Source organism: Diadema antillarum, unplaced genomic scaffold (assembly GCF_040938485.1).
Source record: "Diadema antillarum isolate AM-2024a unplaced genomic scaffold, OU_Dant_1.0 scf00000207, whole genome shotgun sequence".
Lineage (NCBI taxonomy): Eukaryota > Metazoa > Echinodermata > Echinoidea > Diadematoida > Diadematidae > Diadema > Diadema antillarum.
The window spans coordinates 642,231-662,775 of NW_027271096.1; the positions used below are offsets into that span (position 1 = coordinate 642,231).

The window sequence follows — 20,545 nt, forward strand, 5'->3', positions numbered from 1 at the left end:
TTAATATTTTAGTGACAGGCCAAGTGGGCGGATAGTTGTACTCATGTGACATCACAAGCTATAGTAGTCTTCTCATCCAGCCCTGACTGAGCAGAAACTTCAAAAATTCATAACTTTTGAACGGATTGTCCGATTTTCCTCAAACTCTCATTGATGTGTTCTAGTAATATTGCTGCACTCACTTAACCCACATGTCTATGAAGGTGAACTTGTCCTTTAAAGGTCTTTAAATCAGTTTGGAAAGGTCCTGTTTTTCTCTCTTCTTCGTTGTCTTCTCATTCGTGCGGCGTTATTATTGCTTTTTCAGCTAAGTTGCCATGCACTTTTCCCCAAATTCGTTTTGATAATGAAGGGCGTTATGTTTCCGTGTTGTGTTCCTTCGCAAATTTTTCTTTCCGTATTTGCAATGTTTATGTTCCGTGTGAACCTGCAAAACGTGTTGATTTTTTGAACAGTTTATTTTATCATGCAAGGGGACATGAACCTGTTATTTTGGGAGGGGATTTTAATTTTGTTATAAATCAGAAAGATAGGGTTGGGGAATCGTTAAATACATTTTGTTTTGTTGGTAAAAAAGAATAATGTTCTATTTTGAGGGCATTTTCTTAAATTGATTCTTGGTGTAAACTTAATTCTGATGCAGGTCACACGTGGTTTCATTTTTATGTAAAAATTTAAGTTCTAGAATTGATAGAATTTACGTTACAAATAATTTTAAAGTTATAAAATCTGTTAAGATTCCTTTCCATTTTTCGGATCATGTTATTGTAAATACGTCTATTTCAATGCCAAATGTTCAGTTTAAGCCTAAGTCTTATTGGAAGTTTAATGTTTTGTTATGTAAGAATGAGACCCCCGATGAGAATACCGACACCAAAATCATCCAATTTTGCAGAAGTGACCTCGGAGTCGATATCTGCGAGGAGGACATTGACCGTACTCATCGACTGGGCAAGCCGAGCACGCACAACCAAGCCAGTGGCGTCTCCACCAGAGGCTCGTCAACGAAAAACGCTTCACGGACACCTACCCGGAACCTGATTGTGAAATTTGCCAACTACCGCAAACGCGAAACTGTTTATAGTGCGAGGTTCAAGCTCAAGAATGCAAACAACATAGTGTACATCAATGAGAGTCTCACTAAAAAGCGAAAAGATCTGTTCTGGAAGATCAGGAGCAAATACAAGAAAATAATCAGCAGAATATGGACCCAGGATGGACGCATTTGTGTCAAGCTACGTAATGACATGGGACGTGTGATTGTATCAAGGGAAGACGACCTCACCAAACTAGACAGGTACTTAAACTGAACTTAAACTGAACTCAAGAATTTCTGCTTCAACAGCAAATTCTACAATACTCCACAGCCCATAAACAAAGAAAGTAATATATTGATTGGAATATCTGCGCAATTTTGTATACGAATATATGCCAGTTAAGCTCATAATGTTGTGATTATTCAATACACTTATTTTGTCCAAGTTCCCTCTGTTCGCATTTGTATACGACCTTATAGTGGTTAGTAAACTGTTGTATGTATTACATTTATTTTACTGTATATATCTATCTACCCTACAGATCATTTCAAGTAGATGTTAGTGTTTGTTTTTGAATGTAGAATCGTTTTTGTTTTTATTTATGGTTGAATCATCTTTTTGTAACGTTTGTCAAAAACCTGTTAAATGCAATCATAAGGCCTTACTCTGTACAAATTGCACTCAATGGATACACATTAAATGTGGATGTGTCTCTTCTAAGCAGTATAATGATACATCTTATCAGTTCTTTAAGTGGGAATGTCCCAGGTGTCTTTTTCAACAAATGCCATTCTGGAACGCTGATATGAATACTAAATATCAGCAGCCCCACCTGGCTGATTTGTCACAAATGTCATGTGATGATGACTCCTCAAGAATTTCATCTGAATTTCCAAAAAGTAAGGGATTAAAAATTTCGCATATTAATATAAGAAGTTTGAGAAATAAGGTTGATGATTTGAAATTATTTTTGGAGAATAACCCATATGAAATACTTTCAATCTCAGAAACGTGGCTCTGTGAAAGTATATCCAACTCTTTATTACACATAGATGGATATTGTTTTGAAAGGAGGGATAGAGACGAAAAAGGTGGAGGAGTTGGTTGTTTTATAAAAGCTAATATTTCATATGTAAGAAGAAGTGATCTCGAAGACAGTGAGCTGGAAATGATGTGGCTTGAAATAAGACTACAAAATCACAATTCAAAGTTACTTGGTATTGTATATCGCCAGCCAAACAGTGGAAATACATTTTTTAATCGTTTTGAAATAAATTTAGAAAAAGTTAGTGATTTATCAAAGGACATTTTGATACTTGGTGATTTTAACTGCAATATGTTGACAAAGAATAATCTATCGCGGCAAATCTTTGATTTTTGTGATAACATGCAATTTACTCAATTGATCAAAAACCCTACAAGGATAACGCCAAACAGTAAAACTCTCATTGATTTGATTCTTGTTACAAATAATCTAAAATCATTGGAAAATGGCACACAGTCAATGGGAATTAGTGACCACTCATTGGTTTACCTTGTCTTAAAAGAAAAACCGCCAGTACAGGGGCGTCACCAGCTTTTTTTCAAGGGGGGTGCGTTTTGACACTAAAATGTTTACGAGATTTCTTGGACAGACATTTGGAATATAGGAAGCTCTCAATCCCTAGCTAGACTTTTACTGTTTTTGAGGGAATCCAAGCGGGGAAAGGGCACCGGCATAGCTAGGATTTCATTTTTTTTTTTTTTTTTTTTGGGGGGGGGGAGGGGGGAGGGAGGGTGTTAGTATGCGCGGGAGCGAGCAAGGGTGGGGGGGGGGGGTGTGGAAGTGCCGGAGGGGGTTGTACCCCCTATAAATGGATTATGGAATGACGGTGTGAAACGACAAATTACTAGCAACGATATCAGGAGAATGGCATAACGACTACATGCGAGCGAGCGGAGCGAGCGAGCTTGAAAATTTTGACATTTTACAGTCCAAAAACTGCCGTTTGTAGCCATATTTTTTTGCTTTGTAAATTAAGGGGGGGGGGGCACCGGGCGTAACTGCTGGCAATTACTGCCAGCAAAATCGGGTGAATGGCATAATACTTAATTGCGAGCGAGCAAAGAGAGCGAGCTTGAAAATTTTGACATTTTACAGTCCCAAAACTGCCATTTGGAGCCATATTTTTTCGCTTTGGAAATAAAGGATGGGTGGGGGCGCAACGGACGCAACTGCCGGCAATTACTGGCAGCAACGTCAGGAGAATTGCATAACAATTAAATGCGAGCGAGCGAAGAGAGCGAGCTTGAAAATTTTGACATTTTACAGTCCAAAAACTGCCGTTTGTAGCCATATTTTTTTATTTGGAAATTAAGGGGGGGCGCAACGGGCGCAACTGCTGGCAATTACTGGCAGCAACATCAGGTGAATGGCATAACAATTAAATGCGAGCGAGCGAAGAGAGCGAGCTTGAAAATTTTGACATTTTACAGTCAAAAAACTGCCATTTGGAGCCATATTTTTTCGCTTTGAAAATAAAGGAGGGGGGGAGGGCGCGCACCGGCGCAACTGCCGGCAATTACTGGCAGCAACGTCAGGAGAATTGCATAACAATTAAATGCGAGCGAGCGAGCGAGCGAGCGAGCTTGAAAATTTTGACATTTTACAGTAAAAAACAAACAAACTGCCGTTTTATAGCTATATTTCTTCGCTTTAGAATTTAAGGGGGCACATCGGGCGCAACTGCTGGCAAATACTGGCAGCAATATCAGGAGAGCATAATGATTACATTCGAGCGAGCGGAACGAGCGAGCTTGAAAATTTTACATTTTACAGTCCAAAAACTGCCGTTCTTAGCAATATTTTTTCGCTTTGGAAATTAAGGGGGAGGGGCAGCGGGCGCAACTGCTGGCAATTACTGGCAGCAACATCAGGTGAATTGCGTAACGATTAAATGCGAGCGAGCGAAGAGAGCGAGCTTGAACATTTTGACATTGAGTTTTACAGTCCAAAAACTGCCGTTCTTAGCCATATTTTTTCGCTTTGGAAATTAAGAGGGGGCGCACCGGGCACAACTGCAGGCAATATTACTAGCAGCAACATGAGGTGAATTGCATAACGATTAAATGCGAGCGAGCTTGAAAATTTTGACATTTTACAGTCCAAGAATTGCCATTTGAAGCTATAGCTTTTTTTTTTTTTTTTTTTTTTTTTTTTTTTGCTTTCGAAATTAAGGGGGCGCACCGGGCGCAACTGCGGGCAATTACTGGCAGCAATATCAGGAGAATTTAAATGTGAGGGGGCGGAGCGAGCGAGCTTGAAAATTTTGACATTTTGCAGTCCCCAAACTGCCGTTTGTAGCTATATTTTTTCGCTTTTGAAATTAAGGGGGGGGCGCACCAGGCGCAACTGCCGGCAATTACTGGCAGTAACTTCAGGAAAATGGCATTACGACTAAATGCGAGCGAGCGGAGCCTGCGAGCTTGAAAATTTTGACACTTTACTGTCCAAAAACTGCCGTTTGAAGCTATATTATTATTTTTTTTCGCTTAGGAAATTAAAGGGGGACGCCCGGTGCGTCCCTCCCCCTGGATCCGCCACTGGTCAAGTCTTTTTGTTGGCAATGCAAGACATTTTTATATAGATTAGTATATGTAAAGCAACAATACAAAATCAATGATCTAGCTTTGATATAACGAAGCGTAAGGTACAAAGGTGTACATTCTACATCACATTGCGCAACCTTGTAGCGACTCTTCGTTCGGATGTACTGAGTACACTGCGCACATCCTGCTTAGTAATTATGCAGAATGCCAACCAGGAATCACGCTGAATCACGATCTTTTGTCGGGTCCGTGCTTTTTGAACAATGTTTCACACTATATACCAAATTAATTATGGTTAAAAGAAATCATAGAAAAATATCTTATTTCTTGATCACCCTTTCATTCAAAAGCACTTTACTAACACTTGCATTACTATTTCGGTAAGTCTTTTTTTTTTTTTTACCAGCGGATTGGGAGGAAGACGCACCCCCCCCCCCCTCCGTATTTACGCCACTGCTTTTGGGTGAAATAATTGGACAGATTTCTTGAATTAAAAAAAAAAAACCAAGAAAATCTTTTCATCGCGGGAACTATGATTATGTGGGGTTGGGCAAATGGTGCGCTTGCCTTCCAGTATTTTTATGGGGCAACATTTTTGTTTTCTTTCAAAAGCAAGAAAATCTTCTCATTTCGGGAATTATTAATTATAGGGGGGGGGGGGCAAAATTAAAATATGCTTGCCCGTCCAATATTTTTATGGGGGTAACTTTTTGTTTTTCTGTCAAAAAAAAGATAAGAAAATCTTCTCGTCTCTGGAATTATGGAGGGGGGGGGGGTGGGCAAAATGAAATGCTTGCCCCTCCATTTTTTTTTTCATTTTTTTTTTTTAATGAGGCTAAGGCTCGCTCTTGGGCTGGCAATATGGATTGGTCAGAGGTAACGTAAGACCCTACATACTTGTAAGTAGCACACGTACACGCAAACGTGTATAAGTGCTCCGTATCGTACGGATGTATAAATTAATACGGTCGATAAATAGTAAATACTGTAAAATACCAGTAGATATGTATAAAATCAGTGCTGCCAGAACCAGGGGTGCGAATTGTTTTTGCCGACGATTTTTTTTCCCTGGTGCAAAATATAAAAAAAAAAAATAGAAAAGAATAATTGTTTAGCGTCCGGCGTTGAGGTCGCTCGCAGACTGATTTTTTTTTTTTTTTTTTTTTTTTGATCTGAAGGGGGGTGCGTTCGCACCCAACGCACCCCCCCTGGTGACGCCCATGTCTGAGGAAACGTTTGAATTACCTACCTCTACAATGTACCAGCTTATGAGAGGAATCTAATTTGAAGGGTTGCCAGAGGAAGACAAGAACTTTAACTGTAGCATTTGGAATTTGAATGTAATTAAATCTATGCATATTTCCTTCATAAAGTTAAAGGAAAACAATCTCAAGGCTTTCACAATGGAATGTATATGTATAATCAATGTGCTGAAACAGTTGGGGGGGGGGAGGAGGAAGAGGAGGGAGGGAGGGATATTTTCAAGTGGGTAGCAGTTTACCACAAATGCAAGTTCATCTCTGTATATTCTCAGGTTCTAGGTGTTATTCATTCTTAGGTTTTACTGTATTTGTGTACAAGTGAAGTGCCATCATACACATTCTTTTCACCATACCCTGAAGAGACAGTGAAAGTGGGCGTACCAATGTCCGAAGTCTGCTGCCCGAAGTCTGCTGCCCGCAGACACTGACCATGTCTCATCTGTGGTTATTTGTTTGCCTTTGTTTTGTTTTTTAACAACATACAAATTTATGGTAATGTAATGTGACATTCAGTGTACAGGTAAGGCTTCCACTAACTTACCCCTTTCTGTGCCAGAGACTTTGGACAGTGTGTACAATGCTAAGTGATTTTCTGTGCCAGTCTGCACTCAAAGTACTCAAAGGGTTTATTGACATCAGGCAGAAATCATACAAAACCATTACAACAGAACACAAGACATTCACTCACACTTTTCTCGCCACCCTTATGATATAATTGCCCTGCTTGACAAGAAGAAATTAGACCTTTTACTACAGTATGTGCTCCTAAGGCCATTAATCACTATGGCAACAGCGAGCTATTTGTGGTCACTGTCCGCGAAACAGAAAATACGCAAAATTCATCTCACCCTGCCGAGAGGAACACTAGGTTACAGTGTGAAAATGTCTGCTTGGACAGTATTCTGTATAATGCAGTATGATATAATACTAGTGCATTATGATAATAGTAAAAATAACATATTGTATAATGCAATGTAAGATATTTACTCACGTCATACATGATGTCAGTCCACCCTTCCATGGTGATGCACTGGAACACGGTCAGCATGGCCAGTCCGATATTGTCAAACGTGGTGATGCCATTGTTGGGACCCTCCCAGCCCTCATCGCAGGACGTCCCGTTGCGACACGAGTACCCCGCCCCGCATGGGTGTGGGTCTTTCATGTCCAGTATGTCTATATTGACAACAATAACAAAAACATAGGGTTAATGCTCGATGTAAGTGATTTCTCTATACGTGGTCTATTTTTACGTTTTGACTGATACTTGCAAAATTAACCACTGGTGGAAATAATGGCGCCCATATTACCATATTACAAATGCATGGTGCATTAATCAAGTTCAAAGTGGAAATATTGGCACCCATATTACAAAAGTATGGTGCATTAATCAAGTTCAACATGGAAATTTTGCTCATTTTTCTCTTGAAAAGTGAAAATACTTCATTCTCAATCCAGCATTGTGGTTCCGGATTGCAAATTCAACCATTCATGACATTGTCTTATAAGTCCAATTTTGGAAATATCAAACTTAAAGAAATAAATAATGGTGCATATATATATATATATATACATATAACAGTAGTTATACACTTTATAAAGAGAAATGATTTTATAAAATCACTTTGGAGATTGGATGCATTTCTTAAAAGTTGTGAATTTGAAATTTTGTCCCAAAAGCGAGTGGGGGGGGGGGGGGGGGGGGGGGAGGCAGTCCAGTGTAGGTAATGAAATATGCCACTGATCTTCAGTGCTATGATGTGGAATCTTATATCATGTATTCAATGCATTAACCATTTTTAGCCCCTGACCTCCCCTTTAACTGCCATCATAAAAATCACTAAGATCTTGGTGTATGTAATATTTGATAATTTGAGTTGGTTTCAATTATGCGCTACCTGAATCTCTATGCTAAAAAAGATTATCAATGTTCACCCTGATATATCCATTTACGATATGAAATGCCAAATGTCTTACAACACTATAACAGTGTAGTTTTAACTAGCTCAGGCATTCGGGTATATTTGTGTGTTGTATTGTGAACTTTGGTATTTTGCAAGCAACTTTTAACACGAAAGCTTGAACTGAATCCTGCTGATACCTATATTATATCTTACAGTTGCCAAGAAAACTTTTGAGACAACAGCAGCAACAAAAAATCCCACTAGCTGACAGCTTGGCTAAATATGAAAGGTGCCAGTTGGGGAGGGGATAGGGAAAGAAGGAGGGGGTAGGGGAAGGGGGGGGAAGGGGTGGGGTGAAAGGTGATAGATGGGTAGCTGTAAAACCAGAAATATTTGCAGCATGAAACTTAAAGTGTACCAATACCCTGAAAATCAAATTAGTGTACAGCTAGAATACACAAAAAACAGCCATAATTCAGCTGTGATAGCCCCTGAAAGTTTACATATTTCGACAAATCAGCTCATATCTCTACAACAATTTGGCATCTGTGCTCCACACATTTAAGTTCTGCTCTGTAAGCGCCCGTAAAACTGATCTGCGTGCACTCTAGCTATACACATACGCGTTTATGAATAATAAAGAGATTCCACGTCGATCAGTTAGCCAATCGCGTGCACGCATCCATATATCACTATGGTTCAAGACGTTTTTGGAAAAAAATATTGACAGCGTGAACATTTGATAGAAAGAATCAGGTGATCAACTAGTCAATGTTAAGTAACTTTTGTACACTCTTTGTACACTCTTTAGAATTTACATCTAAACCCTAATAGATAAAACTTGGAGTGACAAAATACAAATATTTTGCAGAGAGCGTGTCTTAAGTATGAATATAATACTCGGGGTATTGGTGCACTTTAAGTAAATTGGAACTGACGGTCTTTCTCGCAACATGGAACTTTCACAAAATGTCACTGGCATCCAACACATTGTGCAGACAAGAACTTCCATGTGCATTTACACTTTTGCGAATCTTGGCTCCTCGTGAAATTTGCAAAAGTTTTACACACTCAGACATTTCTAGTTTTACAGTACTTATCTGATGGAAGAACTCACTCGTGTCTTTGATGTAGCATGTTTTGTGCATGTAGTCCATGAAGAGCTCAAGGCCGATGATGGCATAGATAATGATGACGAAGATGACCAGCAGTGCGATGTGGAGGAGGGGAACCATGGCACGCACAATTGAGTTGAGTACAACTTGTAAGCCTAGGTACAAAGTGAAGAGAAGCAAGTAGCACATAGACAGAAACAATACATTTTACATTATATATCCATATGTATATTTATATATATATATACATATATATATATAGATAGATAGATAGATAGATAGATATATATACATGTTTATGTACATTGAATTTTTTATTCAAACTTTATCTTTCTTTTTTTTCAACAGAATATACAACAGAATGATTGAAATCAAACATTCTATGTTTGAATAATAAACAAATAGATAAAATAACATGTTCATATCTTGATCGGAAAGAAAACAACTATCTTCAAAATAATTTAATGAATCTTTCTCCCTCAATGTAGATGACTGAATTTAAAAAATACATACCATCAAAACAAAATTTCTATTTTCTATAAAACTATGACACTTTTACTAACCTAGCAGTAATGATAATTGTACAAAGTGGAATTTCTTTGATAATTTGGGATAGCTTGCATTGACAAAATTACTAAGAAGACTACACTTTGAACCTGAAACAAGCAATGTTGATACCACATACTATCTACAAGACACACAATGCTTCAGGGATAAAATGATATGACAAATTCACTTAACTCCTAACCATCTAATTGTGTTCACACTTAAAAGAAATAAATTATTGTACATAGCATACTCACTGGGAACTCCTGATACAAGGCGCAGTGGTCTGAACACTCTGAAGGCGCGGAGAGCTTTGACATCAAAATTGTTGTTCTTGAACTTGGCAACTGATAATATTGTACTGATAGCCCTGTGAAAATACAAAAATCACGATAATGTTGAGAACATTTTCTGAACATGCTCTTAACCTTGCTATTGCCATCACTAAAATAAAGCTAGTTACATGTAAGTTCAAAGCACAAACTTGACACCCACACAACCCAAATCCACCCCCCCCCCCAAAAAAAAAAAAAAAAAAAATTAGTTTGCAGATCTTTATTATGTAGGGTGGGTTGGGTTTTAAAAAAAATTCCAAACAAACAAACACGGAAATGTATGACTGGTGCTTATCTAGAGAATCAGTATAAAATACTAAATGCTGATTACTCTATGAGTTCTCATCTCATTATCTATTCCTCTTCATGTTAACAAGTATGAGTGATTTTCTTTTTCTTGATATGTAAGATTTTGACAATTCTATCAAAACTGCATTACAAAACATTGTGTGGCTTTGCCTGACAGTGTTTTACTATTACACAGCATTTTAACTATTCAATATTACACTCAGCTTGCAAAACTTGGAAAGTGTGGTATATTTAGTAACTCATTTCACAAAGTGAAAACTCTAACTGGTCTCTTGTTTAATTTTTGGTTACCCGTGTGTGGAAACAATGATTTTTTTTTTTTCAAATATTATCTTGACAGACTACTTGGAGCAATTTTATGGCAGATTTTGCAAACTAAATGAGATTATACTCACTGTACTGCACAGGAAAAGAACTGTTGGTGAGTATCCCACTGCTTCTAAGATACGATTGTGTCTTACAGATTTGATATGTGACACATCCACTATCCACTGGGAATGGGTTAAAACAGCTTTGCTTTCACTAAAGTTCTCTTGGGCACTGAGCAATGCAAATCATACGAGAATTCTGGACCTGAACGGTAAGCGATACAGGCTTGTGGAAATAAAGTATGGCATAAAAGATGGAGGTTCATATAGATGTATAATTTGCAATCCCATACCAGCTATGTCCAAGAAAAAGAGAGAATGCAAGCAGAAGAAGTGCATCAAGAAAAGACAGGAGAAGAGTCCAGCATTTATCTAGTTATTCATAGATCTTCACTGCATTTCAAAAATCATCATTAACATAATTTCATCTTCTCTGTGCAAATCACCATGGAAACAAATCCTACGGCCGTCTCTCAGCGACATGAGAGAGAAAAGAAAAAAAGAGAAAGAAATAAAATAGGAGGAAGAAGTAGAAGAAGAGAAGCAGTCAAGTAAATGGTAGGATTATGGCCGCAGGGAGGTTTTGTGGGTTCAAACAATGAGACTTACCCTACTACTACGATGACAAAATCTAATATATTCCAGCCGCTCCTAAGGTAGGCTCCTGGATGGAAGAGGAAACCCTGGGCAGTGATCTTCAGCAGGGCTTCAATAAGAAAGATGATGAGGAAAGCATATTCTACAAATTCCTGCAGAATGAGAGAAGAGAAAGAGAGGAAAAAACATGCAATGAGACCTTAGTCAATTGTTTAATAAGATGATATGATGGCAAGAATGGAGAAAGATATACAGCAATTAACAACAAATATATGTTTCCTCTGACTGAACCGTGAATGTCCTAGAAACATTGAAATATTACTTGTATATCTGCAAGACATATGACTGCAAAGTACATTAAAATAGAGTGGATTACAAATCACATTGTGAGAGAGATATGAGGAAAAGCATGGAAAAAGAGGCATTGGAATTGCTGAAAAAAAAGTGATGGCAGACATATTTGTGACCGTGCATCACAAAACCAACAAAAAGTCGCACCCCTTTGATTTTACATGAGGACTCAAAAAAAGGTAAAATGGGTCAAGCAAGTCAATTTTTAGTTTTCCATATTTTCTGAAAGAGCTATTCTTCTTCTACATCATTCCTAAGTTTAGGATCATAAAAAGAATGGGAAAGTGGGTTTTCAACAGTTTTTCTACAAACCTTTTTTGATAGGGTAGTGTGATCAGGTATGTCTCAGAGGCCCCCTTTTTATTTCTTGGAAATCCTATGCACACTCTTCACTTCAATTCTAATAACTTTTGAAAGGATAATGCTACTGCTTTGAAAGTTGACATTAATCATGGAAAGAATGTGTTGATAGAGCATGCTTAATTTCAGCTTAATCTGATAATCTCTTTATTGTTGTTGCTACGGTGGTTTACATCCTGTTTTTTCTCCCATTCATCACACAGCTAGCACAGCTTAGTGAAAATCAGGTGCTTTAATAGATTCTGTACTTCAGAGCCTCTTTTCTCAGTTCACACTTTTCCAGAGTATGTGCTTTCATTTGAATTGAGTTATACATCATTTTGAAGCTTAGAGTCTGCTCTTTTTGGATCTGCCATTACTTAAAAAACCATGTCTGGCAACATTTTTTGGTTTTGTGGTGCAGGGTCCCATTTAAGTCCCATATTATATATGTGAAGAGAGATCTGATTCAGCATCTTGAGAGAAGGACGGAGATATATTGAATGAAATGCAAATATATTAGAGGAACATACTTATCAATAACAATGTATCTTTAAAGTGATCTCAACAGGAATTGGGTTGCATCACATCAAGCAGAGCATACAATTCCTGCTTTTGTGGTATGACAGAAAATTACGATGTTTTCTTTTTTTTTGGGGGGGGGGTAGGTATTTTAGGAGACAAGATGTGATATACACACCAAAAAGCTGATAAGATTCACAGTCTTCCATTTAGTCAATTTTTCTTTCTATTGTCTCTCATATTTCTGACACACACAAAAAAAGAGAAACAATTTGTGCCAATGCAGTAAGCGCATCATCATGACATTATATACATTTTAAAAAAGGAATGTGAAATGTTTAAACATATTTTAGATCAATGTAACATTCAATATCATTCGGAACCAATATGAGAATATGCGTAATATGCCATGACAGTTACTATGACAACGGACAGGTGGGCTGTGGACATTTTGCCCATTGTAATAGTATCTGTCATAATTGTATGATTGTCTATATTTTGCCATGAAACAGGGCTACTGGAAGTCTCAATATGACATTATCATGAAAAGGTAGTGATACGAAAGAAAGATGAACATTTTCAAAGTTGAAAGTGCATCAAAGAGAGCAAGAGAAGAGAGATAATGTTGCACTCTTTACAACAATCAAATAATGTAAGACCTCCTCAACACACAACAACAAAATATACAGAAAGATACCATCTATAGTTGATAAGGTCAAGGTAAACTTCAGGTGATCATTTTTTTTTTTCAAGCCTGAAAATCAGAGGGAATGCCACATGGCAAGATGCATCTCTATTGTGTATCTTTTTATTTATTCATTTATTTTAATTTTTTATCATTTTTTCTTTTCTTTTTCTTAATGGACAGCCAGGTCTCAAGAATACTATTAGAGGAGGTTATCCACAACAGCCCCACGAAATCGCAAGTACGTCAGTATGATATAAACTTATATACATAAATTTGTACACACAACCACACACACACACACACACACACACACACACACACACACACACACACAGAGTCATGTGGCATGGGAGGGGGAGGGGAGGGAGCAGCAGGCGGATATTATGGAACAATTATTAAGGGCAGGCATTCGGTGTGGGGAATTTCAGTGTCAAATGGTGTGCCGGTAATTGATCAGCCACAACTCTTCTCCTTCTCTGCGAATCACATTACTCTGGTGGCATTTATTGACCTAATAGGCCGGGCAGGGACCAGCTATTGCACTAAAACAGGAACAGTTGGAGGGGGTGCATGGTTAGCAGTGTACCTACATCCCCCCTTCCCCATCAATTTCATTGGGAAAAGCATTTATAGACAGAACAGTTCAAAGGTGATTTGTCAGCCTATTATGGCTCAAGAAAGAAACCACAATGACATCTAATTCCTAGACACAACTTGGAAAAACGTTTAAATGATCAATCATAGCTAAATTGTGCTAATTCAACATCCTTTCTGTGTTAAACAAAATAAGACTTTCAGATTAACCTCTTCCCCCCAATAGACAGAAATGGAACAGTTCTTCTTGACAGTCTTTCCCTCAATTTAAGGTCTTCCCATTTTTAGCCCCAAATCAGGTAAAAATGGCAGCAGCTGTCACAGCTGCACATACCCAACAGGGTGATGTACCAGTGCATTCAAGTCAATGCATCCAGTTTGCTTGCATAAAGGTCTGGTGCTATGTTGGGCATTCCTACGGCAAGCTGTCTCATTCTGGAAGAGAAAACATTGCCATAAAAGTATGCACAAACTTATAGTATAAATGCTCGTAAGCCAGATCATTGCAACCCTATCTCATTTTTATTTTGAAGTGTGAATGTTGTTTTTTAGTCATTCTTGCTAGTAAATGTAGATTAAAATACTTTTTATAGCATTTTACACATCTTCTTGTAGCCTTTACATTAGATGTGTTCATATCACCCATATGTCTCACTTAAAAGGAAAAAAATGCATTAATTGATCATACAGTGCAGTTTTAAGATATATATCATAGCAGACCTTGATTTCTGTCTAAACTCCCATGGTAATTTGGAGATGGACGCCGCCAGCCGCTCCTCAGGTCACTACCCTCTTACTGTCATCCAAGCAGACTTAAAACTCTTTTTATCCTCTAAAAATAGGTGCACGCTATCCGATGAGTTTTGGAGATGTCTCCCTCACACACACACAGTAATAACAATGATTACCATGGTGCTTTGTGCGTAAGTTGCTGATATAAGAGGTAGAAACAATGGACTAGATTTGGGTGAAATCTGTATGTGGGAGGGGGCAAATTAAATTTGTTTCTCCCGACACTGATTATGTCTTTGAGATTCTGCCTTCATGCCAACGTTTAATTTTCTTGCCTCAATAGTACTCCATAGTACATTTGTGAGCTGAATTGCATTTTATGGAACAAAGACAAGCAGATGCTTCCTGATTAGCTGTGTAATTACTTTCTTCCATATGGTGTGTGTGTGATATGAAGCTGTATATGGCAGATAATCAGTTTGTTTTGTGTGCAGTGCAAATTGGCTCTGTGTCGACTCTGCACTGCATCACAAAGCCAAGGAGTAATACAAATCATGCATAGCTTTCTGCCTTGCTTTATCTACTACTGGTATTAGTGTTTCTGCTGCTTATTTTGATTTGCTGGGATTATACGCCATACAAGAAAAAGCAAAGAAATTATTTTTTTTAAATTTCTTTTTCAAAGTTTCTGGATGAAGAATTATAAACATATCATCCTTTCCCTTACAGCTAATTTAACAAGGGAATGATATGAATCTGAATATGATATCAAGATTGGATGTAAAGCTGACAAGGATTAAACAAAACGCACTTGAAAGTATGTGTGGGAGTTTTCTTCTGCAGTTTCGCAATGTTATTAGAACTGAACATGACACTATTAAAATTGAACATAAAACTTTTTTTTTCTTTTTTCTTTTTTTAAAAAGCAACAGATCCTCATGATAAGTAGTGATGAATGCTAAATGTCATGCGTGTGCACAGAGCTACAACATACGAAAAGCAGCTGCTTGTCAGCTTGGTTGTCTAGTGTACACATTCATACCGTCTGGCACACCGCATTGCCACCTCGCTTTCTCCAAAAAAAAAAGAAAAAAAAAAGAGTCCCCATTCCCACAGCAAGCTGCAGACAAATCAATTCAGCACACGGAGGGGCCCTTCACCACGAGTATTCCTCTTCTTCCAAGGCATCCTCCTCTTCCGAGGCATCCTCGTTGATGATGTGGCCATGAATAACCCCTGTTCCCCCATCTCCATACTTCCCCATCCTTCTCCCTCCACCCAACCCCCCCCCCCCCCCCCATTTTCCCCCATCCTCTCCCTCCCTCTTCATCTCTTTCTCTCTCTCTCTCCCCCGCCCCCACCCCCAACCAGCCATTGCATACAAATTGGAGAGTTTCTGGTTGTCATGGCAACCTCATGCTTGCAGATTCCAGGATGCTGCCTCAATCTGCCCGTCTACCAGCCTGCCTGTCTACCCTGTGTGTTAAGCCAGACAGCACGTACTGAACCCACCGCCACTGAAGTCAGCCCCATGATGCTGTACGTAATCAGATAGCCGGGACTGATACGCATTATGCATCTTATCACGTCTCACCATCAGAATACATATTTTTATACAATATACTGAAATGCATAAAAAGAAAATGCACACAAATCCTCTTTCTAACTGTCTGAGAAAATTTGTACGCTGGATTAGGTCAATACAAAATTCAGCATAATTATGTCCCATCTCTTTGATTCCCTTACACATGTTTGGTTGCTTTATTTGCAGGTCAATCATTTTGGCTACATATATTTCACATATTAAATCTGCCATTTCTCTCTGATCTATCGGTTTACTGTTTGTGATGATATTTTGGCACATGTCTTTAGTTCTTCTGCCTCTTCTTTTTATCATAATTTTTATTGTTATTATGATTACAATTATTATTGATATTATTGTAATTGTTATCATAAACATCAATATTATGACTGTAATTATTATCATCATCATTATGATTGATATAAACTGAGTACAATCATTTTGCCATAATGGCAATGTATTGTCTACACATCTTCGCCTGTTCTTCAAGGAACTGTGTTACTTGTAGACATGTTGAAACCAAAGAGAAATACCAAAAGAGACTATAAATCCATGTGAATTCTGCCTCCATCAAAGCATCATATGTTACAGGATCATTCAATCTCTAGTGTTCCTTGAGAAATTTGCCAATCAAAGCTCCTATTGACCCACTGCAAAGGCATTGAGCAAATTTGATAGATTTTAGAGGAGAACAGCATGCCATAGAGTCAGATACACAGAATCACAAATTAGAATAGCATACACATTTTTCTCGCCCGATAGTTTCATTGACTTTTTTCATCAAAGGTCCATTAACCCGTTGAGGACAAGTCTTGAGTATACTTGGGCAAGCATCTGTGGGAAATGAGTGCTGTAGCAAAATCAAACCGTCCCCAACGGGTTAAACAAACATTGTATTATCAATTCGGATGATGACATTTGCCACCTCTGTCTTATAATAGTAAATATTCCCATAAAAATACACTTTTTTCCCATTATTTTCTGGACAAATATGAGTGAGGAGCACCATTCAAGTAGTGTCACAGATTTGTCTGATTAACAAATCCCAAAAGAATCTAAAAGACAAGTATCTTGTCTAGAACACCATGTCTTGATAGCTACAACATCTTGAAAATCCTTGCGTTTCAGTATTAGACTAGAGTGGGGATGATGATAGTACAGATGGTTGTAAGTCATTACAGAACAAGAATTTGACCTTGGGATCCTATTAGTGTGGCATCACAGGATGTGACGCCCTGACAATGCTGCAAAAAAAAGGGGGGAACACGTTGGAATGCAACTTCACAAATGAAGTAGGATTTTTGAAGTAGGGCTACACCATAACCTATCATTTTTGCTCTGGACCAAAAAAAAAAAAAAGAATGAATCAGCTCTCACCTGAATCATATCATTCAGTAAGTTTTGACCAGATAAATGACATTAGAAGGCAAAAAAAAAACAGCAACCAAACAATTAGGTTCTTATTCTTCCTGGTACTAGTTTCTCAGAGCCGACCGTTTCTAATGTCTGCTGCATTGATATTCCACATGTCTGGCGGTAAATGAACATCACGGGAAGTCATGTTTCCTGTCATTACGCTTCATATGTGAGGTAACGTCCCGGCAGAATGTGCGGCATTATTGCACTCCCCCCTAATACCGCCCTTTTTTGACTCGGGTGGTTACTTCCGCATAATTGAGTGATGATATCACGGCTCTCAAGGTAACATTCATGAGGCGGGGACCACATGTGATCACATTTCGCCCTTCCTCTGTTCAAACTGAGGCCAAAAGAAGACCCCCCCCCCCCCCATCCCAACCCACCCCACCCAACCCCCACCCCCCCCCCCCCCAAAAAAAAAAAAAAAATCAGGCAAATGCATGTACACAATCACGTGACTGCGCCATTTGGGAGCTCGGAGATGAATGTGATAAGGGGTAATGCCTCATCCCCCATAAAGTGCACTTTGGCAACATTCTTCTGTGACCCCAACCTGCACTCTCGCCACTGTAGAGAAATTATATTCTGATATCTTTGCTACATGTACTTCTCTCCTTATTTCTGTATGTCCCACTACAAACACAGTTTACAAAGTCATTTTCCTAACATATCATCTTTCACCCAAGAGTGTGGCACTGATTCATAGTATTTTACTCATTTTGATGGAGCTTCTGTTTTCTCCACACAAAAAAAGCTGAGGAGTAATATGTAGTGTGCATGTGTGTGAATTCATGTATTCAAGTATGTATTCATTATCACATACAAGAAATCATCTACACTACTGCTAAATGTAAAGCCCATTCTCTTGTGCAAGCAGGCATAACATATGAATGTACCAGTAGGTCCTAACGTTTGTACACATGTATATATACTGTATATGTGTATACTCAAAGCAGCTTCACTATTATATACCAAATACAAAAAAGAAGATATCGTTTTATATGAGTTAAGATCTGTTTACTTCACATACAGTGCTTAATAACTGTAGTTCAGTAGACAATTTACAAGACCATAATCCCACTTTCTTTCTTTAAAAACAGTTTTCCTTTCAAGAAAAAAAAAATAGTGTGAAAAACATTGCTAGCAACCCTATTTTGATGTGAATGAACTAATGTCCTACTTCCCCATATATTCACTGATACTCTCCGCACTTGGAATTCTCTGCACAAAAGTATACATGGCTTGATAAGGCTTCCCTTTAAATCTGTATCAACAAGGACAATGAAATGACAAAAAGTAAACAAATAAAGCTGTAACTAATAAATACTGGTGGCCCCTTTTTGCACATGGCTTATGTCAGCTCTATCTCCTGCTCCACCCACAATGAAATTATGCACTGTCTGGGAGTCTGGTGTAGAGAATGGAATGGAATTCCAAGTAAGCCTTGACTCACTACAAGAGTTCAAACAGTCAACACTGTCATTCAACCATCCATGAAGGGTGGGAGGAGGGAGAGGGGGGTGAAGGGTGGAGTGATTTAATAATTCTTAATTCAGCCTACTGTATTTCCAGTACATGAACCACAGAGTAATGCTACGTTTACACCATGCTCCAGGTGGCGAAGGCAGCCCCGTTTGCCCAAAACATGGTGCGCTGTGGTTTATAGGTGGGACATTCTCCTGTTTTTCCCCCTTTGTATTTCAGTCTTGTTTGTTCCAGTCCTCGCTCCATTGAACATATGGCTATATGACACTGTTCTCAGGGTGTCTGGTCAGGCTAGACTACATATCTTCCGTAGCGGCCCACTACGGATTGCTTCCAAGTTTTGTCAGGGCCTATTACGCGCCATCGCGTTTTGTTATACGTTCATCTCATTTAATTTCAGCCTGCAAGGTTCCTCATTAGCACCGGGAATGCCGTGGCAAATTTTTTGATAGTTTGAAGATATGATACGGCATCCATGGCAATCACAGCTGTCACGTTTGCCTATCCCGTCCCATTGCGTTGTCTCACGTCCATCCCGTTTTGTCCAGTGGCCTCAAATGTGACTGCCGTGGCCACCGGGAAAATGGTGTGAACGCAGCATAACTGACTGCCAAACTACAATTGTATTTATACAAAAGTGACTTTTGATGATATAAGAAATTGTTGTTGTTATTTTATTTAAATCTACGTAAACAAAAGGCTCGAAACAAACACTACAGTGGACAAAGAATGTTGGTCAACCTTGTTTGTGTGCAAGTTTGCAGAAAGCTTGGAAACAATACCATATTCATAATGCATGAACAAGTGGAATGGTTGTTACCAAGGCTTTCAGTAATTTTGAAACAAGATAAGGTAATTGAAGAGATTGTATGCCATGATATTATGGAACCAAAAAGCATTTCATCTTCCTTCAAGACTTTTCTGGATGAGCAGGACATCCACATAATTATCTGTTATTATCTGGTTAATCTTTGTGTATGTGCATTTGTGTGTGCGTATATATTCAGTATCATGCTATGGTATTGTGAATTTGTGTGTATTGTATTGTGTATGTGTGTGCATGGGACAGTGCGTATGACAGTCTGCGTTCGTACAGTCACTTTATTGCCTGCCTCACTGAACACTTCATAAAGGTTTCTTTTGCTGGTGCAGTCTGCACTTTGGTGCCACGAACTCATCATTTTACTGCAAAACCAGAAACATTCACAGCGTGAAACTTTCAGAAATTGGAGCCCATGGCCCCGTTTCTGGCATGAAACTTTCGCAAACTGGACCGACTGCCTTTTTTGCGGCATAAAACTTTCACAAACTGCCATTGGCATTCCATGCGTTGGGGAGACAAAAAAATTTCACATGCATTTCACTTTTACAAATCTTGGCTAACGATATTTTCAAGAGTTTCATGCACAAGTAAATTTGGGTTTTCACAGTAATGAAACATTATACGATGCACTCCATCACAAACTCCAAACTACTTTTACACCCTTGTGCTATCTGGCTACAGCTCTCTCTCCACTTAACCCCCCCCCCCCCAAAAAAAAAAAAAAAAAAAGAGAAAAAATGCAATAGATTGAACATCAAAATGCAATACATGGTATGACACCATAAATGATCATGGTATTTACACCAGAAACTACAATGGCACTTACATCAGTGTGTGTATCTAGAGTTTGTGTCATAATATGAAATAATTGGGAAGACAAATATTGAGCTGGTGATGTGATTACATAATCTGGCAGGAAAGTTCAATATTTGTAGAGGCCTGATGATGC

The 20,545-nt window shown here is 38.5% G+C and overlaps 1 protein-coding gene across 1 annotated transcript in view; it reads right to left on the reverse strand.

The window, feature by feature from the left end:
* Nucleotides 1-836: 836 nt before the first annotated feature.
* Nucleotides 837-20,545, reverse strand: part of LOC139724118 (voltage-dependent L-type calcium channel subunit alpha-1D-like) — a 110,384-nt gene continuing 90,675 nt past the window's right edge. Inside the window, exons 4-8 of the mRNA XM_071635319.1 lie at nucleotides 11,074-11,213; nucleotides 9,710-9,822; nucleotides 8,909-9,061; nucleotides 6,879-7,063; nucleotides 837-947 (exon numbers count right to left, since the gene is read on the reverse strand). Of these exons, the coding sequence (XP_071491420.1) occupies nucleotides 837-947; nucleotides 6,879-7,063; nucleotides 8,909-9,061; nucleotides 9,710-9,822; nucleotides 11,074-11,213 (702 nt within the window). The remainder of the gene's footprint in view (nucleotides 948-6,878; nucleotides 7,064-8,908; nucleotides 9,062-9,709; nucleotides 9,823-11,073; nucleotides 11,214-20,545) is intronic.